General features: G+C 34.6%; 1 protein-coding gene across 5 annotated transcripts in view; it reads right to left on the bottom strand.

The window, feature by feature from the left end:
- The window catches only part of LOC103313127 (uncharacterized protein), a 163,586-nt gene that overhangs the window by 11,861 nt on the left and 131,840 nt on the right, over positions 1-19,885 (bottom strand). For all 5 annotated transcript variants that reach the window (XM_008195568.3, XM_008195567.3, XM_015981451.2 and 2 more), the window contains exons 4-8: positions 16,559-16,711; positions 6,236-6,360; positions 5,342-5,460; positions 4,974-5,262; positions 673-846 (exon numbers count right to left, since the gene is read on the bottom strand). In XM_008195568.3, coding sequence (XP_008193790.1) covers positions 673-846; positions 4,974-5,262; positions 5,342-5,460; positions 6,236-6,360; positions 16,559-16,711 — 860 coding nt within the window. The remainder of the gene's footprint in view (positions 1-672; positions 847-4,973; positions 5,263-5,341; positions 5,461-6,235; positions 6,361-16,558; positions 16,712-19,885) is intronic.

Genomic DNA, 19,885 nt, shown 5'->3' with positions numbered 1-19,885 from the left:
ATCGGCGCAATTCGTAGCCCGGAAGTGGGCTTAGGAGTGGAGTAATTAGTAACGCACCACTCTAATCGAATCGCTTTTTTTCAACAACTAAATCGAATTAAGCTCAACATATTTTTTCCACTTAACAGCACTCAGCGTCCGCACATGGAACTTTTGGGAGCGCATTCGCAAAAAGCACACTCGATTCCCAACAAAAAGTTTGCTGATTGCCCCATTCTAATTAGATCTAAACAGACATTTCGCAAAAATAAGTGCCTTTAGTTTCGAAGCTACAGCGCTGATGCAACATAGTTATGTACATCACAGAAGGGGTATTAAAGTGAATAAGTTAAATGAAAATTGTAATAATTAGTGTTTGCTTTTGGAAGCCGATTAAATATAGGCAAGAATCGGCAATAACGAAGCAGGTATGAGTGCGATGCGGCTTCGACATGTAGTCGGGGCTTATTTCATTTATATTCATAAAGCAAACCACTGTCGGAACTAATTGGCAGTATAATTTGCTCCATGCAAAGAGTAATTATTGAATTCGTTTGTGGAATGGTCGGAGGGCTTCCGTACAAAAGGTCCGTAATATCGGTGCTTTCAATGCAATGATGTCGAATTTGCCAGAGACGTAATTATGTCTTTAATTAGGTGCATTTTGTGTTGCAATCGCCGGGGCTGACTTACCGTCGACGTCCACACCCTCTGTACTTTGACTGGTGTTTTGCTAATGGGTTTTGTGGCCGGCTTTGTTGTCGGTTTACTGGCGGATTGGGATTGTCTCTGGGTTTGTTCCATTATTTGATGTATTAGATCCAGTTGTTGTTTGGTTAGCCCATCGTTGTTGCCGCCACTGCCGCCCTGTAACAACGAGCAACCGGTAATTACGACACTTTGTCACTCCAGACGGCTCTATATACTGAGCGTTTCCGCTATCTACACCACTAGACCCTTATAAATCCGGACTGCCGACAGCACTATACTTGCCAGCATTGTACACCTTACTTATTTAAAATAACAACGAGAGCTTTCGGCGAAAATTGTGGAAATTATGAAAAACAGACCACGTCAAAAGCGGTAATTCAAATTATAAGTAAAGCCCTATCAAGTTTAGCCAATTAAATTTTATATTGGAGCATTGTTATCCTATATTTGCGGGCTGTGAAGTTGAAATTAACAGGTTTATAATTACCGATTTGAACAAAAATTGGAATTCGATTTGATTGACGGTGTAATCCGCATTTGAAAAGTTAAAATAGTTTCATGCGGGCGGTTTTCAGTTCTAATTTTTCAAATTCAGTCGCCCTTTTTTACTAGATAAACAGCTGTAGTGTGCAAAGAAACTTCCATCCCGGGTTGTAAACTGAATATGATATATTTCATATTGTTTGCAACAGCTGTTGCATGTCTAGAATGCGATTTACAAGCTCAAATAATGAGAGAAAATTCGAAAATGAAAAATTGCAAAATGCACTTGTCAGTTTTTTAGATAGCTGGACGTATCTCTCATACCCCAAGGCACTTAATACACGATTCCGTATTGTTTAATAAAATCCCGGTGCACGTTTTTGCTGTCCGCTCCAACGTATATATCTTTATTAGATTTCTGCGCTATTGACACACCATTCGCGCTTTAATTTTTAAAACGGCCATCACTCTCAGGTGAAAAATACGTTTCGTACGTCTGAACATTATTATCGGGATTACAGTAGAATTCCGGCTACCACTGACATTATTTTCCTAAGCATTACAAATTACGACCTTCAGTGAGATTTAGAAGCAGGTGTATTTTTCTTCGGAAAGACTTAACTCCTCTGCAGGAACAAAGATAAATTCGTGCTAGAACCTTCACCGATTCATAAAATACCGAACCAAATTTACATCTTTATTGCTCTATGATTAAGAGTCTGCGATGAATTATTCCTTCGGTGTGGGTTGTAGTACATACAGGGTGTGGTGAAATATTAAATTTTGTTTAGGCAAGGGACTCTTTACATTTTAAACAAAGTTCCGGGGAATAATTATTGGATAAACAAACAAAGCCGCTGTGACCTACGCGAAATTCGTGAGGGAAAAACAAATGTTTGTGTCCGTTGAAGCGTTATTTCTTGTAAATTCAAGCCAGGCGGAAACTGCGGTTCGGTTCAAAAGTGGCGAATTTTGAAAAGATCGTGATTAACCAACAAATGGCGGCCTAAACCTACACACTTCTTAAAAAAATTAACTCAAACAAAGCCTTTGAAGGAAACAAGGCAGGGCGAAATTTTCACTATAAGGCGCTGCGAATTCACTGCTTTACAATAAATTAATAAACATCCTCTATCAGCACTCAACTGGACATTAATATTGAAGCAAAACTTTAAATTTAGAAATGAATTTGCATTGTAGTTAAAGATTACAACACATTTTTTGAGCTTTTTGTCGGAAACTAAATATAACACAAATCATCGGAATATGCTTTAAATTACACATAGTGGTCAAAAGTCGGCGTCGCTCCGGATAACGTTTCCCTTACAGAGGCATTTATGTATTATATCGGGTGTGTTAAAAGTCGCGGATAGGTTCTCAAGAGCACCCAGATAGAGCTACACAGAATACTATTTTCAACAAAAAAATTCACAAAACCTTTTATTTGGTGGAAATCAAAAACAAAAAATGGCAACGCCGTACAAGAACACCTATTTTTTTCGTTTAGAAAAATATTAACCAAAAGTATTACCATGATAACATTTCTAGTTGTTGCCAAATGTTGCTGTACTTTTATTCTGGTGTTTTTAACTCATTTTGAAAACCAAAGGAAATGTTTTCTTGCATTTTTTATAAATTAGATAATAAATCAAGTAAACATTAAAATAAGTCATTAAAGACAAAGTTAGTAGGTCTGATTTTCGGGCAGTTTCACATTAAAGTATGTAATTTTTACAACTTTTATGAGCTGCTGCATCTTAAATAATGAGCAATGATTTTGACACCTACATAAGGTGATCGAGAATTTTTAGGGTTTTTAATCGAGATCTTCGAGAAATCGACAAGGTCTGAGCATGCTGTACAGGTATCAGAAATACGTGTGTTAATTTTGAAATACATCAACTTATTTATATAACATTTTGCAAAATTCTTATTAACACATTTCACTGTTTTCCTCCTTCTTATGTGCAAACAAGCCGGTCAGTGTTTAATAATTAGTTTCTATTCATAGCAACAATTTTCATTGTTGTTTTAAGTTGTTTAAATTGTCCGTTTCTATCTCAACGAAAATAGTTCGGCGCTCTTATTTTTGCATCCATAGGCGGGTACACGTTTCAGTATGTTAACTGTTTTCAAATTTTAAGTAAATTTGGGAATTTTTTATTGAAAAATTACAAACAGAAAAGGTGTTTTATTTATTGAGCTCTGTTACCTGTTAAAATTAAGACAGGTATTTCTGATACATCCTGTATTGCTGATTGGTCCCGTTTTGTAACCCACATCGTTCATGTGATTGTTTTGTTTTGGCAACAACAAATTATTTTTTATTTTACGTATTTTTTAGGTAATAGCTACATATTATTTTCATATTATTTAACTGCAGATAAATTGGTAAAGGAGTGATTGCAAAAAAAAAAGTTGTTTTGTCTTCAAGATTAAATGTGATAGAGAAAGGAGCACCAGAAATTTGTAATAATTCTCCGATTTGTCATCAACACAAGAATCGGGTATTCAAGAAATAGTCAAGTCATAAACAAATCTTTTTCTTGGGTTGAATTAGAAGACAAGAAAAGATTAGCACGTCAAGTTACGATTTCTTGTCTTGATGAAACTCTACTATTGATATTCGTATTTGACATTTTGCGCTAGCTCTAATAGTTTTGCCATAATCGGCGCATGAAAAGAGAAAAAATGTTCAGGCTTCAATGTTTAAAATAGGTATCTATTTTTTGCATTTATTTTGTAAACAATAAGACATATCTAGAGCAGACACCAAAGCATCGGAATGCGCTTTTATTGAAGCAAAGTTTTCTTTGAACACCATAAACTTTTATAATAAATAATGGTATGGTATAAAATGTTTTGACAAGAATGACCCGAAAATATTTACGATACTGATTGGTTCGTCTGAAAGACTACAGCTACACAATAAGCTTGCCTGAATGACTAGCTTGAAGGGTCCTCGGTTTGGGGTAATCAAAACAAAAATTAATGGTGTACAAAGAAAACATTGCCGCAATAAAAGTTATCTATCTCCTGGCGCCGGGCAATGGCTCCGATTAGAAAGGCATTTTTACTTTTTCACAAAAAAATGCATAACTCGAAAACTAAAAGTCCAAAAGAAAAATGGTCTACTCAGGTGAATTCTAAGGTTCAACTTACGCTCGATTTTAGGAACTTATTAAAATAGTTTTTTACAACATTTGAATTTTTGAATTTTTTTGCCTAAAATTATGATGGACATTAGCCCTAGTTTCTCAGTGATTCTGAAAGACTTTCTCTCGAAAACAAGTAGAATCTTTTACACCGTAGAGCATTTTAACTTCCATCATTGCATTCAAATAGAAAACCATATTTGAAAGGAAAACTGATAGATTTTTTGTGGTTTTTTACAGATACGAAGAAAATCGAATGTTTTCAAACTCGCTTTAGAACGTTTTATACAATTTCTAACAATTTCATACTTAATTTTAGAAGGTGTTATGCACATTTCTGTGTCTCCCTGTAGTAGGAGTGTTTTCACAAATGTGCAGGTATTCAACTGCGAATGCCATAGAATTTTCTTCCGACCGCTAATTATATCTAATAATAGAGCGTATTCTGTAATGAAATCGTTAAAATTTAAAGGCCATTAATCGTTGTTGCTATAGCAATAACCAATAAAATTCCAGATTAACCAGTGTTAAATTTTAACAACCCGTTAAAAAAGTTACATAATACGCGCTAATAATGACTATAATTTAAGCTTGTTACTTTTGTCGCTTTAGCTCATTTGTGACAAGCATTTATGTTGTTTGTACCTTTGCCGGCTCCGTGGCCAGGAGCTGCTGCAGCTGACTCTTTCCATTGGTGGTGGAGGTTGGTGGCGGCGCGTACTGTATACAGCTGGAACCATGCGGTGAGGCGGCATCCCCCGATGCCGCCCCCTGTGCTGGCGACATGGTCGTCGTCGCCGTGTTAACCGTCGACGAGCTGTGGTGGTTTTCCGTGTGTCTCCGCAAAGACCTAGCATCACAGTAACTTTTGCCACAGCCTTCAGCCTTGCACTCGTACGGTTTCTTGTTGCGGTGCGTCAACATGTGACCGTTGCTGAACAGAAAAATCAGTCAAAAACTAACAGAGACAAGTCTTCGTCATCCCTCTTCGAAGGATGCGAGACACCACTTACAGATGGTCCTGGCGCTTGAACGCTTTCCCACACATGGTACAGACGTACTTCCTTTCGTCACTGTGGGTCAACTTGTGTTTAGCCAAAGCGGACGCGTTCCCAAACACTTTGGCACATACCTGCGCGAAAAGAAAATTCTTGACAACTACACCTTTTCCAACAGTAGTCCAGATTTATTCCAGAAAGTATCAAATGTGTAGGTCAGAAAAATCAATTCTACCTCAGAAGGTATCAAGTGATTTCAGAAAAAAAGAATTGCATTTACAAATGATTCATTCGGAAATACATTTGATAGTTTTTGAAAGACAAATGGAAAAGTTGTGGTTTGCTATTCAGTTAAACGACGAAAAAGAGTGTACTCAGTGTTGGTGTTGCATGCGAATTTGTCTAAGGGAGGATCTTGGTGCTGGAAAGAGTAATTTGGATAGAAATCAGAGGCACTTCCTCCAGTTTTAAATTTTAAAGTCAGTCATTACACGCAAAGCCGTTTAGTGGCTGTTAAAACTTTGTTAAGCAGGTCCCGAGTCTTAATAAGCTTGCATAGATGCAGCCAATTCCATTTACAGCGTTGTCCGACCAGATGCCGTGATGAAATGTTATATTACACATTCTCGGAGTTTCGTGGAGCATGTGATTCGCGTTTAATATATTAAAGGGCACTTCAAATATGACAGCGACGCACCAGCCTCGCTCGATCTTTTATTACGTTCATAATAAAGACAATAAAAACAAGAGGAGAGGAAAAAAGCAAATGTAATTTTAGCAGTTCAAAGAATGGGTAAACAAAGCGTTGTTTTTGTTTCGCTTTCATTACGCTGGGGATGTCCCGAAAAAGGGCGTCACACTCAAGACGAAGCCGCTTATTAAAAATTACGTTGTGGTCAATTAGCTCACCTGGCACTGTTGGGGACCCTGTCTGTTGGGCGATGCTGCTTTCGGACGCGCCCTTTTCACCGTCAGTTTCACCACTTCCGACGAGTTGTTGTTCGTGGTCTTCTTCTCATCTGTTGTTGTCGTTACTGGAAAATAATCACCTCTTAATTTCGGAAATAAGCGCCAGATTTTTGTAACCTCTGTTTGCATTACTGTTTTAAAGAGAGATTTCGACTCATATGATGGGGATGTGAATTCAATATTTCAATTTAAAAATGAATAAAAAATACAATGTGTTTTTAAATGATTCTCATCAAGTCGCCTGTGAATTTCTCATGTAAAAACTGAAAATGCCGCTCCATATAGCTAATGATAGGCATTTAGACATCACATATTACCATTCTCCATTTATTAAATCTCCAATCCGGAAATAAGCTTCGATAATATAAGTATTTTTTTACAGAGGGTAACAATTTAGTTGCATTTTAACGGAATTTTTAAAAGAAATTGAATTCCTCAACTGACAGATTTGACATTTATTGACAGAGGATTCAATTGATCAGAGCGGAACAAATTTTTTTACATGTAAACCAGTTTGAAAGTTAACTAGATGAAAATCATTTAAAAACACATAGTACATTATACGAAAATTATAGTGGACAATTTGAACAATGACGCTATTGTTATTTTGGATCACAGTTGCTGAATTATAACTATATATTACATGGCTTTTGTTCTACTAAATTTATTAAAAAAAAATTAACGGACGATTTTTTTGATGATGTAGCAAATACAGGTAATGCATGTTGATGGAGTTATTAAAACAAATCAAACAAGACCACTCCATTTTATGTTTATTGTTAGTGGCAATTCGGGCGTCGAATCAGTCAACAAAACTGGCCGGAAACGAGCGCCTGGATCCGGCGTCCGTGAAACCTATTTTAAATTGCACATTTAAGGGTGGAATGTTTAGTTCAGTGACTTCGATTCGGTTGTTGTTGCAATTAGGGCGGTTTCCATGCAGATTTATCGACATTTCCCTTCGATCGTTGGTTATGTTTTATCGTTTCTGTTATTGCCACGATCCATTATCCATTTTTCATTCGGATTTTTTTAACGGTTTGTTTACTTTATTGTTATGGAGATGAGCAAAGCTCGGGGCAATACTTAACCCTACACAAACGAGTAAATAATTGTTAATGTAATTGTTGCACATTTGGGCACATCCAAGGGGCTTTACGTTAGGCCGGAGGCGAAATATGGTCCATTGGGTTAACGCATAATTAACAGTTCAGTCAATAATGGGAAAATGATTCTCGCGCTGTTATTGGTAATGCTGATACAGAAATCGTAAATAATCTTTGATTAGTAGCAATTAATTACAACGATAGCAACGAAACGATTAAATTAAACTCCGCAAATCCCCTTTTCATCTTATATTTGGAACCCTTGCCCTAATAAATCACCGAAATTGGGACAGAAAAATGAATAGAAAAAGAAATTAACCTCAATCTGGCATTAAAAGTAAAAATTGTTCGGATCCATTTATTATCAAGATAAGATCCGCTTCGAGTTAATAAATTACGTACAGCCCTCGCACTTTTGTATTTTTTTCCCCGAGTTTTCTGAAAAATAAGAAAATTTTCCAGTTTTTAACTACCAGCTCGTCTTAATGAACCAAGGAAACAACTCATCATCAATCATGCCGTTCATACCTCGTTTCACTTCGCCCTCTACGGATCAAACGCTGAGGTAAAAAACAGAGAGCATCTCTTTAATTATCGATTTTCAACTGCGAAAAATACGCCTAATGAATTTAATACTTTGAAAAAGTATTTGCAGCGTGCGTTTTGTTTGGTTGTCACTGAATATTTTCTGTATATCCCGGCACTCAGCAGGTTGTTGTGATAAGAGGTAGTATAAAAATTGAGTTATGAGATGAAGTCTTCTGTTGACAATTCCCAGTGGAAATAAGTTGTTTGCGCTAACTCCAGCACTCCATTACTCGTCGCGATAGAAACGACGTGTGTCAATATCAATAAATGCTCGGATCCCGCATACATTGCTGATGTAAGTAAATTAGAAGAGAAGTTTATCTCACTAAAAACCGGCGGTTGCGAATCAACAAACCGCAGCTTCTCTCTTTTATTTCATTCAACGGCTTGATAAAATACTGTGGATTGGGAAGGAGCGGCGCATCCGCCACATTTTCAATTTGTATCGACGCTTGTTATGTCGAAGAATCACGAAAGGGGCGGCGATGACGAACGGATCGTTTCGCTAATCTCACCACCTGAATGATAGTCACGTGAGACGGTTGGTATAGCAACAAGATCTGAATTCGGCGTGAAATTGTGGTAAATTAATTAAAATCTGTTGGAGGGCTACATCAAATATTCTTACCAAGTATTCAGCTTTACGTTTACCTCACACAAAGCAATAAGCGGCACCATTATGCAGCAGTGAAGAGACAAACACAAAAATTATTGATTCTGATGATAAACCAATTGTTATCCTAATCAATGTCATAAAAATTGCAACTGCAGGATGGAATTTTTTGACGAAATTTGGCACAAATCGTCGACTATTAGACTAAAATTTAAACGATTTTAATCAAGTGGTAAAGCAGTTTTTAACATTTAAGTTCTTTTACCAGCAAGTGTTATTCTTCCAATTTTTTGCTTTTCTATCTTTTTAAGTGTTTTTTATTTCGTTTAGGTTTAAGTTTTCTAAAAACGAAATTAGACCTGGAGGCGACAAAATCAAAATTATTGACAATTAAGCAGTTTTGAAAAAAGCATGATTTTTGAACTACAAACAGGGGCTTTTTATTTGGAGAAATTGCTAATCGTTTAAATAGAAATCGAAGTACCATTGAGCGATATTATCAGTCATGGACTGGAGAAGGCCCAGGACATAGCGGAAAAGAAAGCATATCTTAGAAAAAAAATTAAGTCAAAAATGGTCGTCTTCGGATTATGGCAATAATTAAGTTACAAGACAAATTTCTGCCCAATGGGTGAGTTCAAAGGTCCTCTTTTATAACTTCGATTGTTTACCATCAAAATTGGTCATCTGGACTGTTTCCTGTTGGATTTACTTAGTATGCGAGGGATGGGCAAAAACGCATCTTTAAGCCTGCGACACCAAACTTTTATTTCGAAACACAACATAATGTGGTCAATGTATACAGTGTGTACATTCACACCTGAGAATGACCACTTTGTGGGTGAAACACGTTGTCTTTCCAAATAAAAGTTTTCTTGTGTCAGGTTTACGCTGTGTTTTTGTTCATCCCTCCTATACCTAGGAAATCCAACAGGAAGCAGTCGTAATAATATAATTCGATGGTAAACAGTCAGCAGTAAAGTACGACGACCTTCGAACTCAACCATTGGTCATAAATTTTTCTTGTACTTGAATTATTGCCATAATCTGAAGATGACCATTTGGGACTTATTTGTTTTTTTCAATGTCTGCTTCCTTTTCTCCGTTGCCTTGAGCCTTTTCTAATCTCTAAGTAAAAAAAAACCCTATTCGTAATTTAAAAATTGTGCTTCTTTAAAATTTGTTTAGTTGTTGGTAATTTCTCTAGGCATACTTTTGTTTTCATAACTCTTCAAACTAAACGAATTAATAAAAACTATGCAAAAATGTGTCAGGAAACGAAAGCAAAAAATTGGAAGAACAACTATTCTGGTAAAAAAGCTTGTGTTAAAAACTCCCTTACCACTTAATTAAAATCGTTAAACTTTTAATCATTGCTAATAGCATAACGTTTGTGACAAGTTTGGTAAAAAAATTCGTATTTCTTCTTGGTGTTATAATTTTTATGACACTGAGTATATTTTCAGTATTTTTCTGTTTACAGGAAGAGTAGATGCTTGCTTGAAAAAAAATGTCGAGTAATTGGTATAATTATCCCAGATGTATAATGTTTATTGTTACAAAATAACATGAGATGGATTTTTTAGGCGAATTTTGCTCCATATTTTACTGTAGCTTTAAAACATTTGCAATTTTATGTGGAAAACAGGCATTATTTTCTTTAACTTTGTACCCAGAACAAAACTCAACGTGTCACTGAATTAATAAAAATATAAAGTTTTCCAATTTTTTAATGAGAATTTAATTAGCCCTGATTTGAAGTACGAAAAAGTCGAGGAAAAGTTTCAGAATATTATTGAACCACATTTATTTGGACGCAAAGTTTGGAATAAAACGCTTATTAATAAGCTCTCTGGGAGCGCAGCTTCATAAAACTATGGCTTTAATAATGTTGGTTTAAAGATTAAGGAAACTTTTATCCCGGCGCATCCACCATTTTTCCATTATCGCATATTTTTCGATTTCTCGTCATAACTCCTTGGAACAAGAAACGCCACTCGGACGTCGTGAATTTTTTAATTACGAAACTGTTCGTTTATCTTAAACTGAATTTTAATTAATGAATAATGAATTTGAAGTTGGTTGTATTCAGAAGCGTAGCCGGGCCGAAACTATTGCTTTTTATATTAGTCGGAGTTTTTGTTGGCGTTATTTACGTTTCTATTCTTCTTCCGTTAAAAACAATGCCCCGATGTATAAATTTATTATTCGTTGCATTACTCGCGGGAACTAAAACTCATGACAACAAGGCGAGATATTGATTTATATTGTCGGTCTGCTCCTAACAATATTTATGGCCGTTTTTTCATCGAACATTATTCACGAAATAAAGCACATATTGCGAGCAGCTCATCCATATGCAATGCACCCTATCGATACACCCTCGAATTTTCTTTCCCTGGATGATTTATCAGCACAACTTAATTATCCATCTGCAACGCACACGTTCGAGAGGTCGGATTTGGCTTTTTTCCCCGATTCTTTTTATTCCGGTTGTTGTCGCCAAAGTGTGAATCAAAGCGATTTGAATTGCAAACTGTATTTTTCCGCTTTTTCCTATGAAAAATATAACAACTTTTTGAATGTGAACGACGAGGGCCCCCGGCTATATCTTTTTCGAGAGCATCGTTGAAATTTTCCTTCTTTCACAAACTTCTAACGCAATACACAACTTGCAAAATAGCAGCGAATCCCACAAATTGCAATATTCCTCTAATGAATATTTCATTGGCTGTCTTATTGTCTCATCTGTTTGAAAAAACGCGACGGGTTTTGCTAGTTGCCATCATTACCGTTCCCATTTACATTAATTTGGTTTAGAAATTAATGGTTTGGGATTGCGTTTTGTGCAAATTGTTTAACCGCCAAAACAAATACGTGAACTGCGCAAAGAATTTAATCAAAAATTCTTTTGCGGCAAACTGGTCTTTACAATGCTTTTGGAATTTGGTCCTTTGTTTGAAAATAATTGAAAATTAGTTTGACTAAACGACAATTTCGGAAACTGTGCGCAAGTCCAAGCCTTAGAATTAAAACAGATTATTTCTCGCTGAAAAATAGCGCCCACAGGTAAAATGATGGTAATAATTATATATTTAATAAACTTAATGGCTATATTTCTATAATGCATGGAAGGCCTTTGTATTCATTAATACACATATCAAATATTCATTTATTAAATGCTTTTGATAACTACGCAATTAAAAATTGTAAATAATATATTATTTATTTGTTGGAAGTAATTTTTTTTCAATTACCATTTGCAATATCCCGCATAATATCACGTTTCACATCAAAAGCTTCATATGTCGGGAGGATTATTCGAAATTACGATAATTTCTCCAAATATTTAATTATTCGCAAAATCAAACCTGGCGCTGAAATTGACTGATATTCGTATTAGTAAGCTATTTAATTTGGCTGCTAATCAAAGACTCCCAAAATCAAACGTTAATAATAGTATTAACAATAATAGTAATAGTAGGAGATCCGCATTAGGGTCATTCTGAACCGATCTGCTTACCCGATGAAAATTATTTTTTATAATACATAATCTCCAAAGGAATGTGTAGTCTAAAATAATATACAGCCTGGAATTTTTAACTGGAATAAAATTCATAACTTTGTTTAAAGCGACTTTGGTGAAAATTCCCGAAACAGGTCAATTTTTATTTTTTGCTGCCTACTATTTGGTGCATATGGTTTTTGTTTACTGTTGTCAGAAATACATAGCCACCTCTAACTTCTTTTTTTCAAATGTAATGGTATGTCAAGTGACACCTCGTATGAAAGCCTTTTTCGCAAGCAATACATCGCAGTATTTGTTTTTTGAATTTTTTCAAAGCCTACGTGATAAAAAAATTAAAACCAATTTTATAAGTTGAACATTATTTAATACAATTGTTCAAAATGGGCACCGTTCCTCCCCTGGGAAATAACATAACAACAGTAGCATAAATTTCTAAGATTTTGCAACATTTCTAGTGTGATTTCCCTAATTTCAACTTATAAAAATTGTTTTTCATTTTTTATCGAGTAGGCTTTGAAAATATTCAGAAAACAAATAGTGCGTTGTATTCCTTGCAAAGTGCTCTTTCACATGAGGTCACACTTAAAATACCGTTACATTTGAAAAAAAAGTTAGAGGTGCCTGTGCATTTTTCAAAAACCGCATGCAGCAAACGATGTGCAAAGAAAATCAAAAATTGACTTGATTCAGGATTTTTTACAAAAATCGCTTATATCCAAGTTACAAATTTTATTTTAGTCAATAATTCCAAACTGCTTTAATTTCTTTTATCACTTGGGCGTTGACAATATTTAGAAAACAAATAGTGCGTTGTACTGCTTTTAGAAAACTTTCTCCCCTAGAGCCTAAGAGGAAGAATGTAACCTGTAAAGTAGTTTCAAATACTCTACTAAAAATTGCTGTAAATCACTGCGGAAAATGGCTAAAATTTAAATCTTTTTAGCCCTCTTAATCATAGTCTTGAACATATTTTTTTAAGTAACCCATTCACGATATATTCTTTTGGATATTATATTTGACAAAAAATAAGTTTCTTCCATTAAGTAGATGGGTCGAGGCCGACCTTAATTCGGATGTTATACTGTAATGATTTTTAGTTTTTTTAAATTTTTATTGTTGTTTTTCCGAAAATGTAAATGTTCGCGCATCCATTTAGAGGCGTCCACCCCTTGGAAACAATGCATCAGTGATCATGTAATGCCGAGGGTCAAGAATTAGGTCATCCTCCGACAACAACTGTTGTCCATTAACTCTCGGTTGATTCAAACCCTCCCAAAATAAAAAGATTAATATCGTTTGTACTAAGCAAATACGGTAAAAATAACACGCCCCGTAATGTTTTCAATGAAAACATCACGATTTCGACATCACTGAGTGAAATTCTAAAGAGTTCCAAAGGCGTGCGCTAGTCCATCCATTTCATCCTGACTGCGTCATTATTCCAGTCAGGAAGTGACATGGCTGGTGTTTTATTTCCGTCGGCCAGCGTCATTAGTGTTCGAGCTGAGTCGAATGTGAAATCTCGGAGTTATTCAATTGGTTTCCTGAAAGAAGCGCTCTCCTGATTTAGGAGATTGTTTCGCACCGAATAAAAAAATTGACCAATTTGCAGTTCGGTCCTTTTAACGGAAAGAAAATGAACCGAGCTGTGCCTATCAAATAAAATCTTATATTCATGACGGAAAAGGCCTCGCGAGACCCGAACACTAAAGGGGAGTTCCTACCCAGACATTCCGAATTCATTTGGTGAATCCAAAGAAGTGTCTAACGGTTGCCTTTATACCCATGCAACGGTGTTTTCCTTTAACGATGATGCTGACGAGAAACCGCCGTGAATTTTTATTACTTCACCAAAACATAAACATTCATTATTGTTGCCACACACGCCGATAAGGCCCACACACATGTTATAATTAATGCAACAATATTTGCAGCGTTTAGAAACATTACCTTTCAACAGTAATTTATTATGATCCAACTGTGACAGCATCATCTATTTATCTCTCTGTCTTTAACCGTCGAAATTAGATGAAATCCATTTACGAAAATGTCAGTTTTCTATTTTTTTTTAATGTGATCGCATCCTCCAAATATTATGAAAATTGTAAAAATATTAACTAAAAACATGCTATTGTGCTTTTGAATACGCATATACGTATATAGGGAATTTATTTGAATTCTAAGTTAGGTCTCCGGATATCTAAAGGTTAGGATATGGAACGATGCACAAATAAAACTCTCCCGTCCTCAGTAGTTCTATTAATGTCGCCAGAGAGCGTAGTTGTTCCATTACCCATTCTTTTTATTTTAACAGATTATTGTTCAAAGAAATCTGCACCGAATGATGCAAAAATGAAAAGATCGGAGATCTTCAATTTTAAAAATTGAATTATTGAATCTTTTACAATGCGGCATATGGATAATCGGATTTTTTTTACGTTTTTTGATATAACTAACAAACCTTTTTTAAGATTTTCATAAAAAACTAAACCAACATTAAGCAACATCTAATAAGTAGCTTTAAGGAAAAAAACTGGGAGTTTTCTTCCAAATTTTGTAGTTATTGCCTTATGATTTTAACAGATTTTGGAAAAATGTTGGCAATTAAAAAGTATTAGCCTAAAAACGATTCTAGCTTCGGTAAATCAGTAAGACCCTGCGATTTCTTAAAATTTTGGGTGAGAAGAAGAGAAAGAAGAAGAAAAGGAAGATGAGGAAGAAGAAGAAAAAGAAGAAGAAGAAAGCATTTCGAGCGCTGATAAAAGCGATTAAATTAATAAGTTAAATGAAAATCTGCTTAATTAATGAATTGATAGAATATTGTTGTTTTGTCCCTTCACTATAAATACAACTATTAGGTAGTGACGCACTTAGAGAAAAGAGACCTAAGAAGACAAAAAATAGATTTTTTGATTGTGATTACTTTACATTAATCTAAAACTATTATAATTTCAAAATCGCATATTTTGACTTTTTAATCTTTTCTTTAAGCGCGTCACACGTGTGAATTTAGCAATCAGATGTACCTGAATTCACAATGAATTCACGATGAGGAAAAATGTCTCACGCGTGATTTCATGGTGAATTCACCGGACGGATGCATCTGAATTCACCGTGAATTCACGTGTGAAGCATTTTTCCTCACCGTGAATTCACCAATGTTAGCTGGGTTATTAATTAGTAAATGATGAGAAATTTGGGTCTATGGAGTAGCATAAGGGATATATTAAAATAGAACTGGCTCTAGAAAACTGAAAACTCTTATTATCAATCTTTGTAAAAAAAGCACTGTCCTACGACTACGACTAGCAGTTTGAGAAAAGTGCTAAAAAAAGCCATAGATGATCCCCGGATCATTTTACATGCAGACAGTTTAGGATATCTTCCTTTTGTCGAATACTGTTTCAGTAGTTATTAAAATAAATAGTTAATGAAAAAGATTTCCGATTTTACGTCTAGGAAATGACATTTGAAATGATTTTACGATCTAAAGTTGATGGAAGATTTTTACGGTTTTTGACAAAAACAAACCACTAACATATTCATTTTCAAAAACTCAAGAAAATCTATTTTCTTCAGCCTTAAACCAGATGTTTAAGTTTTAGACAAAAAAAATTTATTGGTGCCTATATACAAAAGAGCTGCTTCTAAATTATAATTTATAACAGAAACAAGTACTCGTATGGTTAAAGATGGGTTAAAGATTTATAATCTCAAACAGAGCTTTCCTAGTTACATTCATTACAATTATTAATTACTTCTCAAAAAAGTAGTTTTTTGCGTTACTGGGAAAAGTAGTGACTGCATCACTTTCAATCAATGAGAATTTGTATAAGAATTTGTACGTAAGATATTCAAAATATACAAAAGAGAAAAAAGCATTTCCAGATCTCGCCAAACAAAAGCTTTAACCAAATTCAATAAACACACAGAAAGATATAAAATATATACGTTTTGCAAACATCCCAACGCATCCAGTAATCCACGAGTGCGTCACTAAATCCTTAATCCTCCTCTTTTAGTCGTAACATAGAGGCAAAGTCGAGCCGCTTATAAACGCTAAATAAATTATTGTTTGTTTCTTGAGCCACCCTTGAAATTCTCATTAGACGAGCTCTAAATTTCGAGATCACTCACAATATGAGTGGAAATCGGATTTCTACTCCGTAACTAAAACCAAGTAACCGTAACGTGGAAGAAGTAATTTTTTAACTTCGTTCTGGTGCTTTTTGTGCGAATTGCGGTGATTTTTACATGGCTGACGTTTTGATTTAATTACGATCGGAGAGCTATCGAGGCACACAAAGCTTGCACGATTTCATCTGTTCATTAACGGGTGACATCTCTGTGCAGTGCGGACACAATCGCCATTGTTTGCCTTTATTAATGGAGCGAGTCCGGCTTTCTCGACTAGGAAAGTGACTAACCTGCATCGCTGTCCGCTGGGACTCCCAGACTGTTGGAGTTGTCGTTGATAAAGGCCTCAGCTGAGTTCGTGAACGTCTGCGGGGACAAAGTCAGGTCCGGGCCACTCGACGAGTCGAACAGGTCGAAGGTGGCTGTAACAGCTTCGTTCCCGCCTGAAATGCAGAATTTCCGTTGGGATTCGACTGAACTAAAGATTGCTCATTTGAATATCGACAGATTCAAGGGAAAAAGATCACTTCTGGAGCCGGAAAAGCGCCACACATGTGGTCCCAGCATTCAAAGTGGCTCTCGTTATCCCAAAACAAGGTGCAATACGGGTTCCATGAAACCAAGCCTTTAATTTCTTTCAGATTGTAAGTATTTGTAAGACCAAAATTGCAATTTGTGATTGTTTTTGTAATTTGTATATTTTGGGGCTACTTCCCGAGAGCCCCTACATGTCATTATAGGTTTTTTGTACTGTAGCAACGTTTTCTGTGAACACCATAAAGTTTTATAGCAGTTAATGGTGTTTATGATATAATCAACTCTGACAATAAGATGTTTTGACAAGGGTGACCCGAAGATATTTACGATACCGATCGGTTTGTCTGAAAGATTAGCTTGAAGGGTCTTTGCGGTGTGGGGTAGGTAATCTCAATAAAATTTAATGGTGTACAAGCAAAAAGTTGCTACAATAAGTTTCGTCATATTTTAATAGTTTTTTAAGTACGTATCTGTAAGTAAACTAAGTTTTGATTGTTTATATGTTGAAAGATAACTTAGCCTTTTACCCCTCTCATGAATTTATGTTTTCTATTTTCTTATTTTTGAAATCTTTTTGACTTGTTGTTTATAAATTCCCATTCATAACGAACTAGCATAGCTATACATTGATACTGAATGATTAAATTCAGCAAGAACTTTTTTTTTATATCCAACTTAAAATACTCGTATGTCACTGTTTTGTAATTACCTATAAATAGCTATAAGAACACACACGTTTTTCTGATTTTGCTTACTTTTTGTTCCATTACCAACAGTATATATGTAATGAGATATTAATTAGATATTAAACCCTTTTAAAAAGCATATGTTGTAGGAAGTTAGAATATAAAAATTGATCGCTACTTAAAATACTTGTAAATAAACACTTTTGAAGAAATTACTCTAAAAAGTGAACACATTCCAAAGTATCAATCACACAGAAAATTACGCACATGTTTTTAAATAATTCAAAAACATTGTCATCCTAACTATTTACCACAGATTAGTTTTAATGGCAATAGTGTCAATACAAGTATTTTAAACAAATTGGTAGCTATTTCTAAGAGTCAATATTAAAATAAATCAAAGAAAATTAATCGGAAATAAATATGCTTTAAATTCCGTAATGATAAGTTTAATGTAGAGTGAAAACAAAACGAAACTTAAAAACGTAAGCATTATTTACAGTATTGATTAATAACTTATACTTGATTTCAACAAACAAATTTGAATTACACAATGAGAAAAGTAATAATAATTTAATAAACAAATTTTCTCAACAATTTGTTTAATTTGTTGTAGGTAAATTGTACAGTATGCTCAGAAAAAGTATGTTTATGTTTACTACAGTATTTATAGCAGTAAAAAAAGTTACAACAATTTGCAAAGTTAGCAATCTGAAACAGAATTATAACATATATATATCGAACGGCATACTTCGTAAATATTGCTAATTATTAGCTGTTTGAAAAATGCTAACCTCGCATTCGGTAATCATTATTTTAAGGAAGATTTATGAAATTGTAAAATAGTTATTAATGATTAGACTTCCCTATAGAAGTATAAATTATATTAGCTATTATTTTTTAGATGTGCATGAATAATTTATAAGAGTTACTCGTAATTTTGAGAAAATGTGACATTGGAGTTTTTGTAGTTTTGAAACGGATAATATAATGTTGTACTTATTTAAGCACGCAGAAAAATTATTACCTACATTGTTAAATAAACTTAATACAAACCAATTTATTTAAAATAAACAGCTTTAGAATAATAATTGTGATCGACATCTTTTCTACGGTGAAATTGTCGTTAATTACGAGACTTGTTAATTTACAAAACTTGATTCAAGAAACACATTTGAATGTAAAATGTAATAGTTAAAAAACAATTAAAGACAAAGGAATTTATTACAAACTACTTTACCTTAAAGAATGCGTTATTAAAAAAATCGAAAAAATGTAAGAAAAATTGTTATCGACAGTTCGACACCTCGTTTCACTAATAAACTTGAGCTGATGAAGTAGGAAGTATGATATCATAGAGATTTTTCCAAATTCTTTACAGGCAAATTTAATCAAATTAACAACATAACATTAAAAAACTGCAAAATGTATGCACGACGAAACTACTTTTCTACTTTTCATTCAGCAAAATTTACGAACAAAAAAAGCGATTTGATTGATTTAATTTACTTATTTGTGTTCCAATTAGTCTAATAAAAATTCTAAACGACTTAATAACATATTAATATACATATTTAAAAATAATTCTAATTGTAATAAATGTTGCATTCACAATTAAAAATAAGCAATACTTAGTGCTGGTTAATATAAAGCATAATTAAAATATTACGCGCTGTTAAAAGTTAATTTCGTAAATGATGGCATCTAATTGGTTCACGTGATCAATGTGTGTATAAAGTTTATAAAGAAAACAATCAGAAGTGACTTTGCAACAAAGCCAAATAAATATGATTTCTTTCGTTTATATTTTAAAAAACAGTTTGGTGTTTTGGTGTCAACCAGTGTTTGAATGCAATATAAACTAATAGCTACAGTGGACTCTTCACAGTAAAATGAGGAGTTGGAGAGAGGATCTCGAATTTTTTAAACAACACAGTTATTTTCGAGTGAATATGTTTGGATTATTTCCAGAAATGCTTTTCCGATAAGCTTTTTGTCGAAGTATATAACAGAGAGGTTAAATAGGGCTTAAATGTAGCCATTCCTAGTCATATTGCTGTAGTATAAAAACGGTTATTCTGGAAACTCTGTTAATTGCGCTATTAAATTGAACGAAACGTTCGTCGAAGAAAAACCGGGGTGGTTCGGTCATGAATAATAATAAATATGGAAGGACCATAGGCACGTAGCGCTCGTAACTGGTTAGTTGTGTTTTCGGTAAGTTATGCGGTTGCAGTTGGTATGAATGAGCGACCGAGCTGCAATAGGACGTGCAAGAAACGACTCGCGGGACCACTCCATCATAGTTGGTCGTGTCCGGTCAAAATTGCTCCTATACATCACGTCCTGTGTCTCCTGCAGTGCCCGACTGAATGTTTAAGTGCCTCTGGAAAA

This window comes from Tribolium castaneum, chromosome 3 (assembly GCF_031307605.1).
Source record: "Tribolium castaneum strain GA2 chromosome 3, icTriCast1.1, whole genome shotgun sequence".
Taxonomy (NCBI): Eukaryota; Metazoa; Arthropoda; class Insecta; order Coleoptera; family Tenebrionidae; genus Tribolium; species Tribolium castaneum.
The sequence above is the reverse complement of the archived record's forward strand: the minus strand, read 5'-3'. Positions and strand labels throughout refer to the sequence as shown.